General features: G+C 42.8%; 1 protein-coding gene across 1 annotated transcript in view; it reads left to right on the plus strand.

The window, feature by feature from the left end:
* Positions 1–532: 532 nt before the first annotated feature.
* LOC124622515 (DNA topoisomerase 3-beta-1) overlaps positions 533–19,641 on the plus strand; it is a 125,592-nt gene continuing 106,483 nt past the window's right edge. Inside the window, exons 1-3 of the mRNA XM_047148238.1 lie at positions 533–732; positions 817–956; positions 9,837–10,034. Of these exons, the coding sequence (XP_047004194.1) occupies positions 642–732; positions 817–956; positions 9,837–10,034 (429 nt within the window). The 5' untranslated portion in view covers positions 533–641. The remainder of the gene's footprint in view (positions 733–816; positions 957–9,836; positions 10,035–19,641) is intronic.

The raw sequence follows: 19,641 nt of genomic DNA on the forward strand, positions 1-19,641 counted from the left end.
GCTTTTGTCTCTGAATTCATTATTCTCGTCGGTATATATATTTTCTTTATGCTTCTGCTACGATTTTTCGGGGTCACCACTGTGGGAGCCTTTATATTTTATGAAGTAACAGCTTTTTCATGAGATGAGAAAACGTTTTATTTTCCAAGCACAGATCAAAAACTAACAAGAATAAACAACTCGTAACGAAGCCGACTACAGCAAAGATAAATATCTATCAGCTGCAGCTTTCACCCGCTGTTTTTGGCGCAGTGGATAATTGACGTCACCACAGAGTCGTATGACCCTTTAGTTGTTGTTCTTATACGTAACTACTATCCCGAGTACCGTACTTCGTTAGCAATATTTGCAAATGAATGATGTATTCCACAAACAACTTAATAGATTTTTGGGCGAATATATAAATAAAGTTACTACTTTCCATAACCAAAAAGCGAATTTTATTATAACATTCACTCTTCGATCATAGAGTCTCTATCATCGTTCCAGTCATCAACATTAATATTAACTCTGCTGAGAGCTACGAGTGGTAAACATGAACACTACCGGGTAACATCGTTGGTGCAAATGTAAACTGTGCAGCGTTGTGGAGGTGTGTGAAGTTTGTTTATGGTTAGGGGCACTACTGTAAATTAAAAAACATGAAAGTGGCGTTAATGGTAGCAGAAAAGCCTTCTTTGGCTGCGTCATTGGCGAGCATACTAAGTAATGGGAAAAGCAACTCTAGAAGAGGTCTGTATTTATTCTTTCGATTACTGTTTTGCAGTCGCCTCCAGAACCCAAAAAAACAAGCGTGTGCTGTTTCCTTCTTTTCAGGATCAGAAGCGTGCGCAGTGCACGAGTGGACCGGGCAGTTTCAGAACGAGACCGTTCTTTTCCGAATGACATCCGTATGTGGCCACGTTATGACTTTGGACTTCTGTGGAAAGTACAATAACTGGGATCGAGTGGACCCGGTAATTTTGTTTCTGTTTCTTCTTATCCCCTTTTCACTCTGCAGCTATAGTTCCAACTGCGAGAAACATTTGACGACTGTTTTACAGAGCTTTTGTATCTTTACGATCTTAATAAACGGAACTGAACCGCTTAGAACAAGTCTCTGGGAAGTCAACTTGTGACAGACATCTGTTATTTATAATGGCAGTTAATAGCCCTGACCTCTATAAGTACGCATATATTGCAAAGTTATTAATCAGTGAACAAGAGACAGTTTTAGCATTAATAATCACTATTTAGAAGGGGCAACTACATTATATAGGAAGAGTTAGGCTCATATGTTCAGTAAACTGGATAAAGAGGCATTTGTGTTATACTTCAAGCAGGAACTTATAGCTTTTAACTCTGGTCAGAAGAATGTGGAGGAATGTTGCTCAAGTTCAGGAGAAAGGTGACCAAGCACTGTAGACAGGGTGTTTCAGGAGGAATGGTCAATATTCAGAGACGTGACAGAAACTATTATTTGAAGCAAAAAAAGTCTAGTAATCATGGACTCCAAAATGCATACCGTAAGACCTATGAGCATTTGTTCACCTTCTCTCCTACTGAACAGGTGCCCATAGCTCTTAAAGATGTGCATTTTATCGTCCATGTTTTCTAGACAATTTTTTCTTCTTTTGGTTCATACTACCTTCTCCCAAAATATGAAAAGTAAAATGCTTGCGGTAGAAAATATTTGTTTCATAGACTCGAAGATCGAAGAAGTGTCCATAGCTCTTACAGTATACATTGTAGACCCACATTGACTAGATTTTTTTGCTTTGAATGTTCATTTCTGTCATATCCCTGAATACTTTCCATTCCTCCTGAGAGATACTATTTGATATGTATCTAGTACATTACATGCAGACACTGTATAGAAATGGTTACATAATACAAGTAAAACAAATCAGAGGACTCTACATACAGACATGAAAAATCAAATGCATTTTGTTCTGAAAATTACAATGTGTGACACCCTCAAAAGCGAGCCTAGTAGAATGTTATTGAAAGACATCTCACAAATTCCGAAGAACAGTTAAGTTCATTGCAGTCAAATACTCATGTAATTTTTAACAGTCAGAATGGTTTGTAGTGTTACACAGTTTTCAATTGCAGATAGGTCCTTTGTCATCCATCATTGTGTGAGAACATGATGGAAGTCAGTATTTATGCCAGGCTCCTAGTGGATGACTTCTATTAAGAACCCAACATTGAGTTCCCACAAGTTGTGACTCAGCCAAGCTTCTAATAGGAGACCAGTAGCCTATAGATATTGAGTCCTCACTTGTAACAATATAGCATCTGCCAAGAGGTATCTGTCAGTTACTGAAAAACAGTTTTAGCCAGTAAAGAACTTGGGTGAGCATTTGACTGTAATAAACTTTACTGTTCAAAAGTAATGTGCTTACTGCTTCTCACTGCCAGTAACATGGCAAACATGAACAAACCGAAAGATATTGTTGCCATATGTAAAGGCTTTGAGTGGCAAGGTAGTTAGTGTTTAGGCATTCGTGAAAGAGGCAGGAACTGACATTTAAGGTGGGAAAGCAGAAACAGGAATACTGAACTTCGTTTTAAGTGGTCCTATATGAAATCAGATCCAGGAGTACTGTCCCTCATCCACAACAACAAAGGATACATATTTCCACTGATAATGTAATTATATGCAAATACCTACAAACGAAAGCACATTTTTGGATTCCTTGCCTCAATCAGTAAAAACAGAACTCTTATAGGATAGCTCTGTTGTTCATCTGTCTGTCCAATTGTTAAAGACTCTTTTTCTCAGGATGAGGTTGACATATCAAGTTGAAATTTATGTCACTTACAGAGCTCTGCAGTCCCTTGGTGGTGCAATAAACTGAAGCTTCTAAGTCAATGCAATCAAAATATATGGTCATTTATGTCGCATGCCTTGAGACTCACAACTCCTTCATCAGAACCTACAGAGTACTTCCTGTTGGCCTAGAATAATGAAATTTGGCAAAAAGAAGGCTTTCACAGTACAACCAAAAGAAAAAAATTCAAAACTGTAAATTTGTAATTATATCACATCACAGTTTTTTTTTGTCATTTAGTGTTGGACTCTCTAGCTGTTCGTTTATCTGTTAAGACCCCTTTTTCTCAGGAACAGGTAGACATATCAAGTTGAAATTTATGCAACATTCTAAGATCTATAGGCCTTAGGTGGTTTAATAAATGTAAGCTTCTAAGTCATTGAAGCAAAAGCTACAGCCATTTGGGTCACATATTTTGATTCTTGCAACATCACTCATCCAAACATGTAGGGTACTTCCCATTGGCCTAGAATCATGAAATTTGGCAAGAAGCAAGGTTTCATACGACAACCAAAGGAAAAAATACAGGAACTGTAAATTTGTATTTATATCACACAGAATTTTTTTTTTTTTTTTTGTTATTTGTTATTCAACGCCAAACTTGAAGTTGAAACGATCAGTAGTTCTGCATTCAGGGTGACTGGGTTGCAATGGTGAAAGTCAAACATAAGGCAAGAAATAATGTTATTGTTCATACGACTCTTTATGAAAGTTATCCATCATCAGACATCCACGAGTGATTACTGCATGTAGATATGGCATTTCAAGTTGCATTTAAAACAAATATTCACAGAGTAGTCTGTGAGTGTTTGTTTCATGTACAACTTGAAATGTCATGGCTGCTTGCCGTAATCACTTTTGGATATCTGTTGATGGACAAATTCCAAAACAAATCACATGAGCAATAAAGTCATTCCTTGCCTTATGTTTGACTTTTATCTTTGGGACCTAGACGTTTTGACTGTAGAATACTGATTATTATAATAAGAATTGTCTGCCTCCTGCATGGTTTTAAATGTCACATTTATGTTACTGAATTAACCATTTTCAAAAATGTGAGATGAGAATGTCTGGGACTGACATCTTGCCTCCCAGTGGGCTCACAACAGTTCAGTGAGTACATGCTTGGCTACCACAGGGTCTAGCCTTTGCAGCACTACTTTCTCTTTCTGTGCTGCAAACCTACACTTCAACTATCTCTTCTCTCCTCTGACTTTCCGTTGGATGGCCTGTTTGGTGCAGACGCTGCTTGGATTTGTTTCATGATTTTGGTCTTGATTTCCAGTTTTGCTCCCAGTGCAGTCTTTACCTTCTACTAATGATTATATGGTCACCATTATTGGGTTTCACCTAACGTCTTATCCCAATTTTACAGAAGTGCGTGTTGTGCAGGGAAGGTCACCTGCTGTGGTGTATGCTCCGCCTCTCTGCCCTTCCTCCCTGGCACCCTTCCTTCTTGTTGTTATAGTTCACCCAAAACCCTGCATGTCTGCAGAGATTTTGGTTGTCCGTTGCATGGAAAGATTCCTTGTGCCCCTGGCTCCATCTCTGTAAACTGAAAAGAGCTCCATCCACCCTGCTTCCCAGATTGCTCCATTCTTAAGCTTGAGTTGAAAGTCCAGGTGCATAAGACCTTGGACAAGCTCACATAACAAGAGGCCAGAAAAAAGTATGAGTGTTTTAATCCCTTACAGATGACAGTCTTATGCTACAGCTGCAACATCGTCGCCTTCTCTGTCGATGGTGCCTTCCTCTATTGGGCCTCTTACAATGAGTCCTCAGATCCGCCCACTAATGCCGCTGCCCCCCACCCCTCCCCTCGCTCCATCCTCCACCAGTAGGTTGGGGGACCTTTTGCACTTATACCCACTTCAGAAGCATTGGTTCCCCATCTGCCGGGGACACCAGTCTCCATCCCGCAGCTGGAGGCACCTCATCCTCCTCCAGCTTTTCTAGCTAGGAAGAGGTCACTTGAGACTATCCCTCCACGGTTGCTGCTGATCCACAGCCAGGTGCCACTCAGTGACTGAAGGAACCAAAGACTGTTGGCTGTCGGACTTCTCGTTCTTCCTCTATCCCTGAAAACAATTCAGGGACACCCCCTTCCCAGTTGTTGTCTTCGAAGGAGGAGGAGGGGAAGAAGGACACTCTGGTCCTCCAGTTGAATTGTAACAGATTTTTCCACACTTGGCCGAGCTACAGCAGCTTTTAAGTACTTACCCTGCATTGTGTATTGCCGTCCCAGAAATGTGGTTTGCAGCAGCTTGGATCCGAGCCCTTTGTGGCCGCCAAGGTTATTTTAAGAATCATACTAACTATGGTATCAGGTGGAGTTTGTATGTATGTTCTGGACTGTATATATAGTGACCTTGTGCCTTTTGATATATCTTTGGAGGCTGTGGCTGCTCAGGGCACATCTGTAATCTGCCTACCTCCCAATGATGTCATGTCCCAGGATGTACTGTCTGTATTACTTTCTCAGCTCCCCCATCCCTTTCCTAGTCTTAGATGACTTAATTGCTCATAACCCTTGTGGAGTTGGACACTGATCACTGGCCATGGTGAAGATATCAAAACCCTCCTGAGACAGCTCTGGTGCCCCCACACACTTCAGTGTGGCACACACAACTCATTCGGCTATTGATTCTCCTTTTGCAGCCGTGATCTTCTGCCATCTATCTACTGGAGATTCCACAAAGACCTGTGAGGTAGTGACCACTTCCTGATCTTCCTGTCCCTCCCTCAGTGTTGCTTGCCCAGTTGGGTTCTCCATAATGCTGACTGGATGGGTTCACCTCTGCTGTCGTCCTTAGCTCTTCACCGCAAGGCAGTACCGATGCAGCTCTTCAGTATAGAATGACGGCCATTCTTTTGGCAGCCATTCAAGCCATCCCCTCTTCCTTGGGACCCCGGAGATCACTGTGGCCATTAGAGATTGTAGGCGGGCTCTGACACCAGAAGCAGGACCCTTCACTGTAGCACCTCATTGCCTTTAAATGGCTCTGTGCCACTGTCCGCTACCTCATAAAACGACAAAAGCAAGAATCCTGGGAACTGTATGTTTCCACCATTGGGTCACGTACCTCACCATCACAGGTGTGGACAAACATGAGACGTCTCTGTGGCTTCCAGTTTCCTGGAGGTGTAAGAAGTATTTCCTTAGCTGGAGCTGTTTATACTGATTGAGAAGCAGTTGCCAAACACTTTTCTGAGCATTATGCTCACTTATCTGTGTCTGATAACTACAACCCCACCTTTCGGGTCATAAAATAGTGGGTGGAGGGAATTTGCTTATCTTTTACTACCTGTTACCTGGAGCCATAATATACTCCATTTGGTGAATGAGTACACTCCAGTGCCTCAGCCCATTGCCCGGATGTGGCCCGAGGGCCAGACCGTATCCACAACCAAATGCTGAAACATCTCTCAGTGGATTGTCAGTGTCATGTCTTTGCCCTCTTTAACCGTACCTGGAATGAGGGTGAGTTCCCATTTCAGTGGCGAGAAGTGCGATAGTTCTGGTACTGAAAGCGGGTAAGAATGCCCCGGAGATGGACAGTTATTGCCCAGTCAGTCTTACCAACGTTCCCTGTAATGTATGATGAATAAGTGGCTGTGTTGGCTCCTTGAGTCTTGGGGCCTTTTAGCTGCCTCTTAGGGAGGTACTCACAAACGTTGCCCCACTGCTGATAATTTGTTTCACTTGGCGTCCACTATCCTTTGCATATTGTCAGCATGTCGTTGTCTTTTTCAACCTCCAGAAGGCTTATTACATGACATGGCGTCACCACATCCTTTCTACATTTCATGAGTGGTGTCTCTGGGATCCACTCCTGATTTTTGTCAATCAATGTTCTAGGTTCAAGCGGATGCTTCATTCAGTACCTCTCATATTCAAGAGAATGGGATCCTGCAGGGCTCTGTACTGAGTGTCCCTCTCTTTGTGGCGGTCATCAATGGTCTAGCTGTGGCTGTGGGGTCTTTGGTATCATTCTCCTTATATGCTGGCGATTTTTGCTTTTATTATTGTCCCTCCAGTATGGGTGTTGCTGAGCATTGCCTACAGGACGCCATATGAAAGGCACAGCCATGGGCTCTCACCCATGGCTTTCCGTTTTCAGCCGCCAAAGACTCATGAACTTCTGTCACCGTCATACTGCCCACCCACACCCCGAGCTTTATTTAGCTGATAAATCACTTCTTGTAGTTGAGATGCACCGCTTTTTGGGACTAGTCTTCAATTCCTGGCTGACATGACTTCCCCACCTTCGCCAACTTAAATGAAAGTGCTGACGCACCTTAATACATTTTGCTGCCTCAGTAACTCTAACTGAAGTGCATACTTCTCTACCCTTTTGTGGCTCTACAAAGCTTGCAATGGTTCAGCATCACCCTCAGCATTGTGGATACTGGACTCTATCCATCATTGTGGGGTCTGACTTGTTACAGGAGCCTTCTGAACTAGCCCTCTGAACAGCCAGCTAGACAAGGCTGGAGTCCCTCCATTACCTACCAGGCACTTACAGCAGCTGCTGAATTATGCTACATGCATATGTAGCTTCCCTGAACAACCCAACAACTGTATCCTTTTACCTGGAAGGGAACTCCACCTCCCACAACAGCAACCCAGAACTGTGTTTACAATTGGTGCACAACTACAGTGTCTCTGTTCGGAACTGAAACTTCCTCCACTGTCACCTCTGGTCAGGGAGACATTGCGTCTGCCCCATGGCTTGTGCCTCAACCTTGGCTTTGACTCAAAATATTCTTTGGTCCAGAAGATTCCACTGACCCCATGATTTTTCACCACCTGTTATTGGCTGCTCTTGAGACATAACTGGGTTCAGAAGTGGTATTCACCGATGGGTCAGCAGTTGATGGATGAACAGGCTTTGCATACACACATGCATGGCCCAGTGAACTCCACCCTCTGCCTCACACGGCTGCAGTGTCTTCACTGTTGAATTGATGGCCATTATACTAGCCCTGCTGCAGAACATTCCATTCCTCGCACTTCCTCTTTACCATGCAATGCAAATCGCGCACGGACACGTGCTCTCTGGGTTTTTAAACATTATCCTATGATGGCAAACTTCATTCATTATAAACAGATGCATGCAAAGTGTCGTAGCATTCTTCAGGATAGCAAAAGAGCTAGCTGCATTTCACTCACTATTCTTTTAACAATTCCATCCTTTCCTCTGTTGTGTGGGCCAACCTCCGACGGCTCTCTGGGACCAAGATCCATTCCCCAATTTCCAGCCTGACAGTAGCGGACAATGTTATCATGGACCCTATTGCTATCTGCAACACCTTGGGCCACCATTTTTTGGAAGTTTCAAGCTCTTCCCACTATCACCCTGCCTTCCTCCATCGGAAATGAGTGGAGGCTGCTCAGGTGATACCCTTCCCTTCTCTGAATCATGAGCGCTACAATGCCACATTTACTATGAGAGAGCTAGATCATGCTCTTAGTTCATCACGATCCTCCGCCCTAGGGCCAAATGCCATCCGCATTCAGATGTTGCAGCACCTTTCTCTTGCAGGCAAACACGTTCTGCTTAACACATACAACCGCATCTGGGCAGAGGGCACATTTCACGGACACTGGCATAAAGCCACTGCCATACCCATACATAAGCCTGGTAAGGACAAAAACCTTCCTTCTAGATACTGCCCCAACTCTCTTACCAGCTGCGTTTGCAAGGTTATGGAACGTATGATTCATGCCCCACTGGTATGGTGGCTCAAGTCTTGCAATTTACTGACGAAAGCACAGTGTGGATTTCGAGTGTGGCATTCTGCAGTTGACCATCTCGCTACTTTGTCCACCATGTCATGAATGGTTTTCTGTGGAATCACAGACTGTGGCCGTGTTTTTTGATTTAGAGAAGGCCTGCAACATCTGCTGGAGAACTGGTATTTTCCATACACTTTACACATGGGGCTTCTGTGGCTGCCTGCCTGCCCTGTTTCCTTCAGGAATTTTTAAAATATCAAGTTTTCTGCCTTGTTGGACATCTTTATCCAGGAAAACGGTGTGCCTCAGGGTTCTGTCCAGAGTGTCGTCCTCTTTGCCATCACCATTAACCCTATAATGGCCTGTCTTCCACCGGGCGTCTCCGGCTGCCTTCTTGTTGATGATTTTGCCATCTATTGCAGTTCTCCACGGACCTGTCTCACTGTGCGGCGTCTTCAACAATGTCTTGATCGTCTTTACTCCTGTAGCATTGACAATAGCTTTCGCTTTTCCACTGACAAAACCATCTGTATGAATTTCTGGCAACACAAGTGGTTTTTCCCACCATTATTATGTCTTGGGCCTGTTGCCCTTCCGTTCATTGAAACTACAAAATTCCTGGGGTTCATGCTTGATAGGAAATTCTCTTGGTCCTCCCATGTGTCTTACCTGGCAGCCCACTCTATGCAGTTCCTCAATGTCCTATGTGTCCTCAATGGTACTTTCTGGGGTGCCGATCGAACCACCCTCCTCCATTTGTACTGGTCCCTTGTCCGTTCGAAACTCGACTATGGGTGCTTTGTTTATGCGTCTGCACTCCATCCATCTTACGGTGACTCAACACTATCCACCATCATGACAACTGTTTGGCCACAGGCACCTTTTACACTAGCACGGTTGAGAGCCTGTGTGCTGAAGCTGCTGAACTACCACTGTCTTAATGCCATGACTTTCTCCTCAGCGGGTATGCATGCCATTTGTCTGACATTCGTGGCCACCCATCCTATGCCTCCTTCTTTGACGATTCCTCTGATCATCAGTATGGGGTGCATAGAAAACTCATTGTATTTTTAGTTTTAAACCTTATTCATCTCATTATTTCTTTATTATTATTATTATTATTATTATTATTTATTATGCTTTGTACATCATACACATAGTATTTAATTTTCCAGCATGCATATGTTAGTTATGATTCCCCTATGTTTTATAATTACGAAACCAAAAACTTGTATTGATATTTTTTAAAAGTATGGAATCATTTAGTTACTGATTTGCAGGTTGAGTTATTTTCATGCCCTACTGAGAAGAAAGAAGCAACACCAAAATTAAAGATGCCAGCATTTCTGGCACATGAAGCTAAGGGATGTGACTACCTCATCTTGTGGCTAGATTGTGATAAAGAAGGTGAAAATATATGTTTTGAAGTGATTTCAGCTGTGCAGAACTCAATGAAAAGAAGTATTCATAATCCTGATGTAAGTATGATATTTTACACTTTCTTACACATTAAGAATTTGCAAATAAAATAGCTCACAAATATGTGTGTCATGTTTGGGTAAATATCAGAATGAAGTTTTCTGTGCAACACGTAAATCTACTCTATCTTAATTGTTTCCTAAATGATGAGATATGTGTATAGGGGGAAATCACAGTAGTCCCTCTTTCTTCTTCTTCTTCCTCCTTTTTTTAGGCCTAGGATAGTGGGATTCTTTGCCATAGAAACTTCAAACCTGTCATAATTGTTTTTGGCAGCTTGACTGTTTAGCTGTAAGAATTGAACCCTGTAGAACAACACTTATTTTGTTTTCTCCTTCCGGTTACATAAATCAACAGATCTGATTATGTGGCCAATATGGGGACAAACAATCCACACATTCCCTGTAATTCTATTTTCACTGTTAAATTCATACATCTGATTTTTATCATAGTTTAAGTATTAGTGGTAAGGTATTACAGCACATTCTCCAGATTTGCTAGTTACTATTTTGTTAGTGCACACCCTTTGCTAAAGTGATTTCCTCTGGCAAAACCTAACAAAAGACTTTGTCCAGAAATCAAAACAGATTGAATAGTATTAGTAAAAGCTTAATTTTGTTCTAAGGCCATTTATGCCTTTATCTTCTGAACAAATTATTCTATGAAAATCAAGTAGTTTTGAGATAACACATTTGTAACACATTCTGTGCAACTGCCAGAGTTGTAATTTCTTGGTTTTTAGTATCTATTTGATCACAACACTCAAAATTAGGTTTGGCAACATGGGGAATACTCGTAAGACCTATTTGGAACAGGGAGATGACACATGTAGCCAACCAGTATCCATACTCCTAATTGTTACTCTGACCTGTGAACCACAGAACATCAGCACCTGGTATTAATAGTAGGACCGAGTGCACCAAACCAAAGCTACAAAAGTTAATGATAGGAGGATATATGCCATTTATGTCAGTTGATTTGATGATTACCAGCAAATGGTGTTATTTAGGGAAAAAATGGATTTTTAACCACTCATAAAACCACAGAAATACTTTATGTGGACGAGACTAACAGGAAAGTGAGCAAACCTATCAGGAAACTACAATGTAGTGTAATTTACTAATAAAGTATTGGTGCAGTTGGGTGCTCTTCACTTGCTCAGATGTATAAGTGCTGAAGACTGTGAAAGATATAAATATTTATTTTTCATGTCCTGGTCCTGTGCTTTCTAAGTGCTCGTGCTCTTTGCAGAGGTGTTAATTGACGAAAGATTTCAGTAGCAAATCTTCATCTGACTCTGGGAATAAAATTTGTAGAAATCTTTGGAACAAAGAGATGGCAAACTGGCAGAAGGAGGTTCTCTGATGACAAGCATGCTTTTATTGATTAAGACATATTTTCCCAATGATACAATAAATGAACAATCGAAGAAAGCTCTTATAATGCATAGAAATGTAGTTAACTCATAACAGAAAATGTGTCTGTTGTAACTACGTAGTACATGAGACTGGTCCAGTGTAACCCAAATATGGCTTTATTCATGAAGCACTCAACTAAAAGGGAATACGGACTCCTGTGAATCTCCATGTAACAATACGCAGTACATTGATGTGAATGGCACTCTGGAAAGACACACGAGAGAGGCCAGCTAGCACGCGCGCGCACACTTACACAACCACACACACACTAGTTGTGGGATGTAACACACCTTTGCCTTGTGCTTGGACACCCAGGCAACGGAGGAGATGCCGGCATTCTGGCGAGAGACAAATTAATCAGGTGTGGAGTGACAGCAGTCAGTGCTGATGGAGGGGCAGGATAATGTGCTGGTTGGGCACCAGAGCATACGGTCGGAATGTGTGGGGACACGGGCTCATCTGAGGGCAGTGGGCCCGTGTGGTGCCTGATGACAGCACCAGAGCGGAGGATACCATCACCATCTCAACATCGTGATCAGCAGGGAGGTCCCAGTATGGGGGCAGTGTGGCTGGATACTGGTGACAATGGCTGATTTAATGAGGGAAGCGGGATAGTGGAGGTGGCCCATCTGGAACAGCAGGCCTTAGCAATGGACCCGAGGCCAGAGATGGACCGGCACTGAGTGCTGGGAGGCTGGAACTCATATACGCCACATTTAGAGAAGACAGCCAATTGGACGAGGCAGTGATGGGCTTGAGGTGGAGGGTAGTGGGTCGGGCTGTGGCAACGGGGGCCACACACATAAACTAGTGGTTTCTGGCAGCAATATGGGTGCAGCTGATCCAGGTGGCATGCCGCCAGCCCGTTGGCCATACAGATGTCACACAGACGGCTTTCCCAGCAGCAAACGACAGTAGCCAGTATCGGCTGGCGACCAAACCCTTGCTTCCACACCACCAATCCCAGTGTGAAGCAGCCGTACGAACCAAACCATTGCAGGTGCGGCGCAGGCCTCAGAAGGTGGTGCAGTGTGTGTGGCTGCCGTTTGTTAAGCAACTCAGTCGGGCTCCTCTCCCCCCATGGGCATGAAGCAATAGTGCTCAGAAAATGGAGAAGGGCGTCTTCTGGCAAAGACTCCACAACAAACTTTTTCATTTGGGGCTTTAACCCTTTTAATGCCAAATACGATCTAATCAGATCGCACGGTACGCACGAAAAGTGCCACATACTATCTAATTGTACTGCCGTTTTCATGCACTTTCCTTTCAAACTAAGGCACAGATCATGGTATATCGATGTCGTGTAAAGATAGTCGTCAGATACTTGGTTTCGATTGTCAATGCCAATAATCAATAATGCCAAACACAAGGTTGTTTTTCGTTCGTTTCAAAGGTACAATGGCGCTGCCAAGGAAGAAGTCTTGTTTGAGTGCAATGTATACCACGGAAGTAGTGAAAGTGAGAACGATTTTGCAGGTTTTTCGGACAGTAGATCGATCTATGAGTGGTCTAGTGGTGATATCTCATCATGTGAGTTATCAATAGCCGAATCTGCGCCCAGAAGCGATGAAGACGATGTTGAAGAATTGACTGCAGCCAGCGACACGTTTGTTAAAATTGGAACTGATGAGTTGGACAATCCTGCTCCTCACTGCTTCACATTTTCGGAATTACTAGGCCCCAAACATGTACCAAAAAATGCTACGCTAATTGATTTAAATTTCTTTTTGTTTCAGTCAACTGTTTATGATAATGGAAACAGAAGCGGAAACAAACAGATATGCTTGGCAATTTCTCGAAGCAAACGTAAACTTATCAGTGAACTCTCATGTGAGAAAGTGGTATCCTACCTCAGTGCTGGAAATGAGGGTTTTTGTGGCGGTAATACTAAATATGGGATTCGTAAAGAAACCGACAATTTTTAGTCACTGGTCCACAGACAAAAACATGGCAACTCCACGGTTTTCCCGAATGTTTTCGCGAAATAGATTTCAGTTGCTCCTAAAATTTTTCCACTTGACAGACAATACAAAATTGTACCCTCCTGGGCATCCAGCATATGACCCCACTGCAAAGTTTGATATTATGCTGAATATTGCCAATAATGTGTTTCATCACCATTATATGCCTCATCAACAGCTGAGTATTGACTAAAGTCTTGTTGGCTCTAAAAGTAATTCTCAACTTGTCCAGTATCTCCCTAATAAACATCACCACAGATCGGATGAAAGTTCTGGATGCTATGTGATTCTGTGGTGAACTACTGCCTTGCATTTTATGTGCACCGTGGTGCAAGGTGTGAAGCTGACAGAATGGAGATAAAAGAGCACGGATTAGGCTAGTAGTTAATACAAATTACTTGCTCTTGGTAATTACAGGAACAAGGGGTACCACATTTTCTGTGACAATTTTTTCACGTCAATCCTAGTAGTGGAAAAACTGTATTCCATGGGAACCTTCCTCACTGGCACAATACGGAGGAACAGAAAATTTCTCCCACCTAATCTTCTTTCCAAATTTGACATTGGGCAGGTCAAATTCCTTAGAAAGGCCTTGTGCTTCTCTGTGGCTCCAGGCAAAAGAAGTCACAGAAAAATCCAGTTATGTTGATCAGATCCTCCTCTACTGAAACAGTGTCAGAGAGAAGTATTCGCAAACGACAACCTTTGAAGAAACTTGCTGTCATATTTCAATATAATAAATACGTGGGTGGGATTGATTCCTCAGATATGATGACATACTGTTGTCTGGATGCACTTTGGAGAATGTAAGGAAACGGGGAATATGTATCCACAACCAAGAGCCAAAAGGATTTGAAGAAGGGACCTGCAAAATGTTCATGAATGCGTTCCCATGGCTGACATGAAGTAGACCAGAGGAACAGAGACACCCTAGGAGCTGCTTGTTGTCAGGCACACAGGTCACAAGCCACTACAAAATGGACAATTTCACCATCGATCCCTGGCCAAGGAACATGTCTCCTACCTAACACTTTAGTGTGCAAAATTCCCCAATGGTCCTGGTGGAGAAGGCACAGAACCTAGTGCCATGGTGCGGTGATGACTACTCTGGGAGAGAGGTTTTCTGTGGACAACAGCGAAACACTGTCAAAAACAGAGAGGTGATACCATAAGAAAAACTAGTTGCGCAGAGGGTCTGAAGCCCAACTCAGTGGTTTATCTGGCCAGCCCTGTTTGACAAACCAAACCACCTGGGAGATAACTAGGTCAGCAGCAATGGCAGTTGCTATGCTTGAGCTCGTAATTGGGAAACCCTCAACTGCAGCCTGTGTTTCATTATCAAAATGAAAGCAAAACTATTCTTCACAATCAAAGTCAGGTTCAGGACCCAAAGAAAGACAGAAGAAAGCACCCAGATGAGCACGTTTGAATTTGGGCCAAAAATGGATTTTGTAATTGTAGTGAGACAAGAGCAGTGGCCAGCATTGTAGGCAGTGTGACTTGTCAAGGCAAGGAAATGTGAGGGTTAAACAAGGAAACTGAGAGTTTATGGTCATTAATAAGGTGAAGCGTGCAGCCATACCAAAAAATAAAAACCATAAGATTTCCGGAGAGCATAGACTATGGCAAGAGCCTCTTTTGTCACCTAAAAGTAACACTGCCAGGCTGAAGTGAGAGGTGTAGAGGCAAATGCAACAGGTCATTCAGAGCCATCAGCCTACCGGTGTATGAGGGCATTACTGTGAAGTGTCACTCGCCAAAACTATGTACTGGCCCGGAGAGAATGTAGCTAAACAAGGCGCCGAGAGTAGTTTGGATTTCATTTGACAAGCATGTTCACATTTCGGAATCCAGCAAAAAGGTACATTCCTGTTGTAACAAGGCATGCAATGAGTGGACCAAGGAGGCCACCCTCAGCAGAAATTTATGGTAGTTGGCTATCTTCCCGAGGAAGGCCTGAAGCTCCTCCATAGATGACGGGTGAGGCATAGACGTAACAGTGGAGATGATACAGTAGAGAGTGAATCCTGTGAGACCTTGAATGCCAAATAAACAATAGAAGGCTGGGGGTGGGGGAAGAGATTTTGCAAGGTTGTACTGTAAGCCCATGGACTAGAAGACAGAAAACAAAATGTGCAAATTTTACAAGTGATCGGCGGTGGACGAGCCCATGATGATATCGTGTAGATAATTAAATCAACCTGGGACAGGCATTGTCAATTGCTCTAAAAGTCAATGGAAAATAGCAGAGGTGCTAGTCACGCCAAAAGGAAGGAGCAAATGTTGATAGAGACCAAAAGGAGTATTCAAAACCAGAACTCACTGATGAGAGACTTTGCCTACTACAGGAACCTGCAAATACCCTTCAAAAAATCACTTTTCAAAAATTATAAGCCGCTAGATAATTTCAACAACAGTTTCTCCTGGCATGGGAGAAGATACTTATCCATGATCAACTGTGCATTGACAGTAGTACTGAAGTCATTGCAGGGTCTAAGTTTCCCCGCCGGTTTCTGAACTGCAACCAGCAGAGATGACTATTCACTAGCCATAACATGTTGCACCACCCCTAGAGATTGGAGTCCATCTAATTCTGCTGTCACTTGATCTTTCACGGTGACAGGAATATGATGCACGTGACAACAGCAAAACTGAGCTGTGGACTTCAAAGAAATATGAGCAGAGAAATTTGTAGCACCCTCTATACCTTCCCAAAAATAAGTCCGAAAAACCTGCACGCAGTATTTCTCACTGAGACTACTGTACGTGGTCAGACACAAGGTGAACTGAGTCAGTGATAGAAAATCCAACTGTAGAAATTCATCCATCTCGAAAAATCTCTCGACACTGGCATCAAGAACCGCCAAAAATACAATGGAGCGAACCACTGACTTGTAAAAGGCAGATACCATAAATTGTCCCAAGAGTGCAATTTTCTATTTGTTATAATTGACCATCTTCTCCCTGACTGGAGTCAACAGCGACGAGCCTAAACTCACATAGGTTTGAGAATTCAATTATGTCCACCTGTAGCCAAATCACTTGGGTGAAAAACGCTTACTTGGGAGAAGTCACAAGCATTGGAATCTTACAGTTCACTGCCATCTCTTTATCCTGAGCAACCTTCAGTGAACAAATTGGGGAGGCAATGTGTCCTTTCTTTCAGCAAGCATTACAAATAGCCCAGCATGTAGGGCACTCCAAATATTTGTGCTGGACAAAACAGGAAGGACAAGATTGAAACATAGAACTCTGATATCGGCATGGTGGTCGCGGCTACTTGTGCCAGCCTTGGTCTGCTGAGTGCTGAGCCCGCATGTTTACTGCCACCAGTGCTGCTTCCTTGTGCAAGTTATCTGTCATCCTAGTGGGTACATCTTGTGACGCTCCTGCCACATCACCCCAAGCTTGAATTTGGTCACCTGCTGTCTGAGAAACTTCAAAATATTGCGCTATTTGCACAACTTCTGCCAACTGTGATTTTTCACAGAGTAGAGCCTTTTGGCACACTTCTTTGTCCGGAGTAAACAGATAATTGTGTCGTACGCTGCAGAGTCAGTGCAAACGTCGTTATGGGCTAGTAACGAACTGACATTTATGGCTAAGGCCATGAAGTTTGGCTCCCCAGCTATTGGCATCAGTAGAACTCAGCTTGTGCCGCTATGACACATATTCATTTGCGATGGTAGTTGGACCATAAATTGCACATATGATCAAAAGTAAGAGCTGCCAGTTCTTGTAGAGGGGCAAGTTGACACAGTAAATGATACACCTTAGGTGGAATCCACTAGAGGAAGAAGGCTTTGAACAAATTCGAGTCTGTCACACTGAAGGCCAAAAAGTGCTGTCTTGAGTTTTTTTTCGTAAGCGTCCCAATGCTGGGCTGAATCATCATGTGGAGGGAAAGCAGGTGGATGGACCGATGGAATGATACCTGGTTATTAATAGAAGCCAACAAGGTGATCACAGCTAAAGTAAACTGTTCAGTCAAGGCCTGCAGCTCAGCGTCCATAATGAATAAACCTGAAGAAACTACATGTGAAGATTACATATGCAGAAACCATTCCAAAATCATTTCCAATTATGTTGTAACTTCGTAGTACATGAGACCAGTCCAGAGCAACCAAAATATGACTTTAGTCATGCAGCACTCAACTAAAATGGAATATGGACTCTCTGATGTGAATGGCAGACTGGAAAGACACACAAGAGAGGCCAGTTAGCGCTGCTCTGTGCATATATGTGCATGAGTCACTGGTAGACAGCAGGGTGGAGACATCAGTGCGCACATGCCTCCCTTAGGCGGCCTCCACCAGCTGGTCCCCACTGTTACAGTTGGTAGCCAATTCAAACATGCATGTGTGGCAACACCACACTCAGCACGCACATACATTAGTTGCGAGATATAATAGTGTTGGAAAACGAAATACGAATAAGAGATGTTGCACCCTATTTCAAAATTGGTCACATGGAGAAGAAATGCTGACATTTCTCTGAAATGCATTGGAAAATAAATATAAAATAAAAGCAAACTAAAAACAAAATTTTAGCTTCAAGTCCATACCTTAAAAAAATACTTGAGTGTGGCTATGAGAATTGTAAAAGTATTCCGAACATATGTCTTTGAAACTTCTCTCCAGGTGGTTTACTGCTCAGACAAACGCATGTACTGATTGTTTCGTATGCTGTAATATGCATTTTGTATATTAAATATTCTTCTTCTTCTTGACTTCTAAGGGGCTCATAGCTCCCCTGCCAATCTCACTTGTTGTCTCCAAATGCTTCTGTGTTGCGCTGTTGGCTGCCAAATATTTATGTCCATATTGTTGCATATTGTTTTAATTTCATTTACCCATGTACTCCTAGGTATGCCCCTTCGGTCTCTTACCACCTGACTTCTCCATGAGAGTTCTTGAAACCCCTTGATCCTCTTTCATTCTCAGCAGATGGCCTACCCATTGAAGTTTTCTGGAGTTTATTATGCTCATTATTGTAGCTTGTTGTGATAGCATGTGGAGCTCTGTCTTGTGTCTTCTCATCCAGCTTTACAGTTCATTATCATAGTATGGGTCAAAGATTTTTCTATAAACTTAGTTTTCTAATACTTGTAATTGGTGTTCTTCCCTTTCGGTTGAACTCCATGTTTCTGCAGCTTATGCTAGGACTGGTCTGATGATTGTGTTATATAGTATCTGAAAAAAAATCAGTTTCTGAAAATATAATAAAGATCTACTCACAAAACGGTGGCAAGAAAACACACATATAAAGATACTGAAATTTGCAAACTTTTGGAGCCAGTGGCTCCTCCTGGCAGAATGGTTGAAAGGGGAGAAATAGGGGTGAAGGAAAAGGACTACTGAGGTGTAGGAAACAGGTTGAGTTTGTAAAAGTTGTCCAAAACCCGGAGTCAGGGCAGACTTACTGGATGGGGTGAGAAAGAACAATTGATTGTTGGGGACCACACTGAAAGATTTGAAAACGTGAGAGTTTAAAGGTAGAGGATAGAGTAATCCACAAGACAAAGGGTACTGACAAAACATTTTGCATGACTTAATATGAGCAGAAGGTTAAGTGCGTTGTGTGTGTAGAGGTGGGGGGCTGGGAAAATAAGATAGGTCAAAAAATAGTAGATATGAGGTGAAAAAAGTCATGGTATACCTGCTGATATTGTATTGGACCACCTTTTGCTCAGTGTAGTGCAGCATCTTGATGTGAAATGAAGTCAGCAAGTCATTGGAAGCTCCCTGCGAAATACTGAGCCGTGAGCCTCTATAGCCATCCATAATTACGAAAATGTTGCTGGTGCAGGATTTTGTGCACAAACTGACGTCTTGATTATGTCCCACAAATGTTCAATGGGATTCATGTCGGGCGATCTGGATCTCCAAACCATTCACTCGAATTGTCCAGAAAGTTGTTCAAATCTATCACAAACAATTGTGGCCAGTAATGTGGTTTATTGTCATCCATAAAAATTCCCTTGTTGTTTGGGAACATGAAGTTCATGAATGGGTGCAGATGGTGTCCAAGAAACCAAACGTAATTATTTCTAGTCAATTATTGGTTCAGTTGGACCAGAGAACCCAGTCCATTCCATGTAAACACAGCCCACATCGTTATGGAGCCACCATCAGCTTGCACAGTGCCTTGTTGACAATTTGGGTTCATGGCTTTATGGGGTCTGCACCACATTTGAACCCTACCATCAGTTCTTACCAACTGAAATC

This window comes from Schistocerca americana, chromosome 7 (assembly GCF_021461395.2).
Source record: "Schistocerca americana isolate TAMUIC-IGC-003095 chromosome 7, iqSchAmer2.1, whole genome shotgun sequence".
NCBI classification, from domain to species: domain Eukaryota; kingdom Metazoa; phylum Arthropoda; class Insecta; order Orthoptera; family Acrididae; genus Schistocerca; species Schistocerca americana.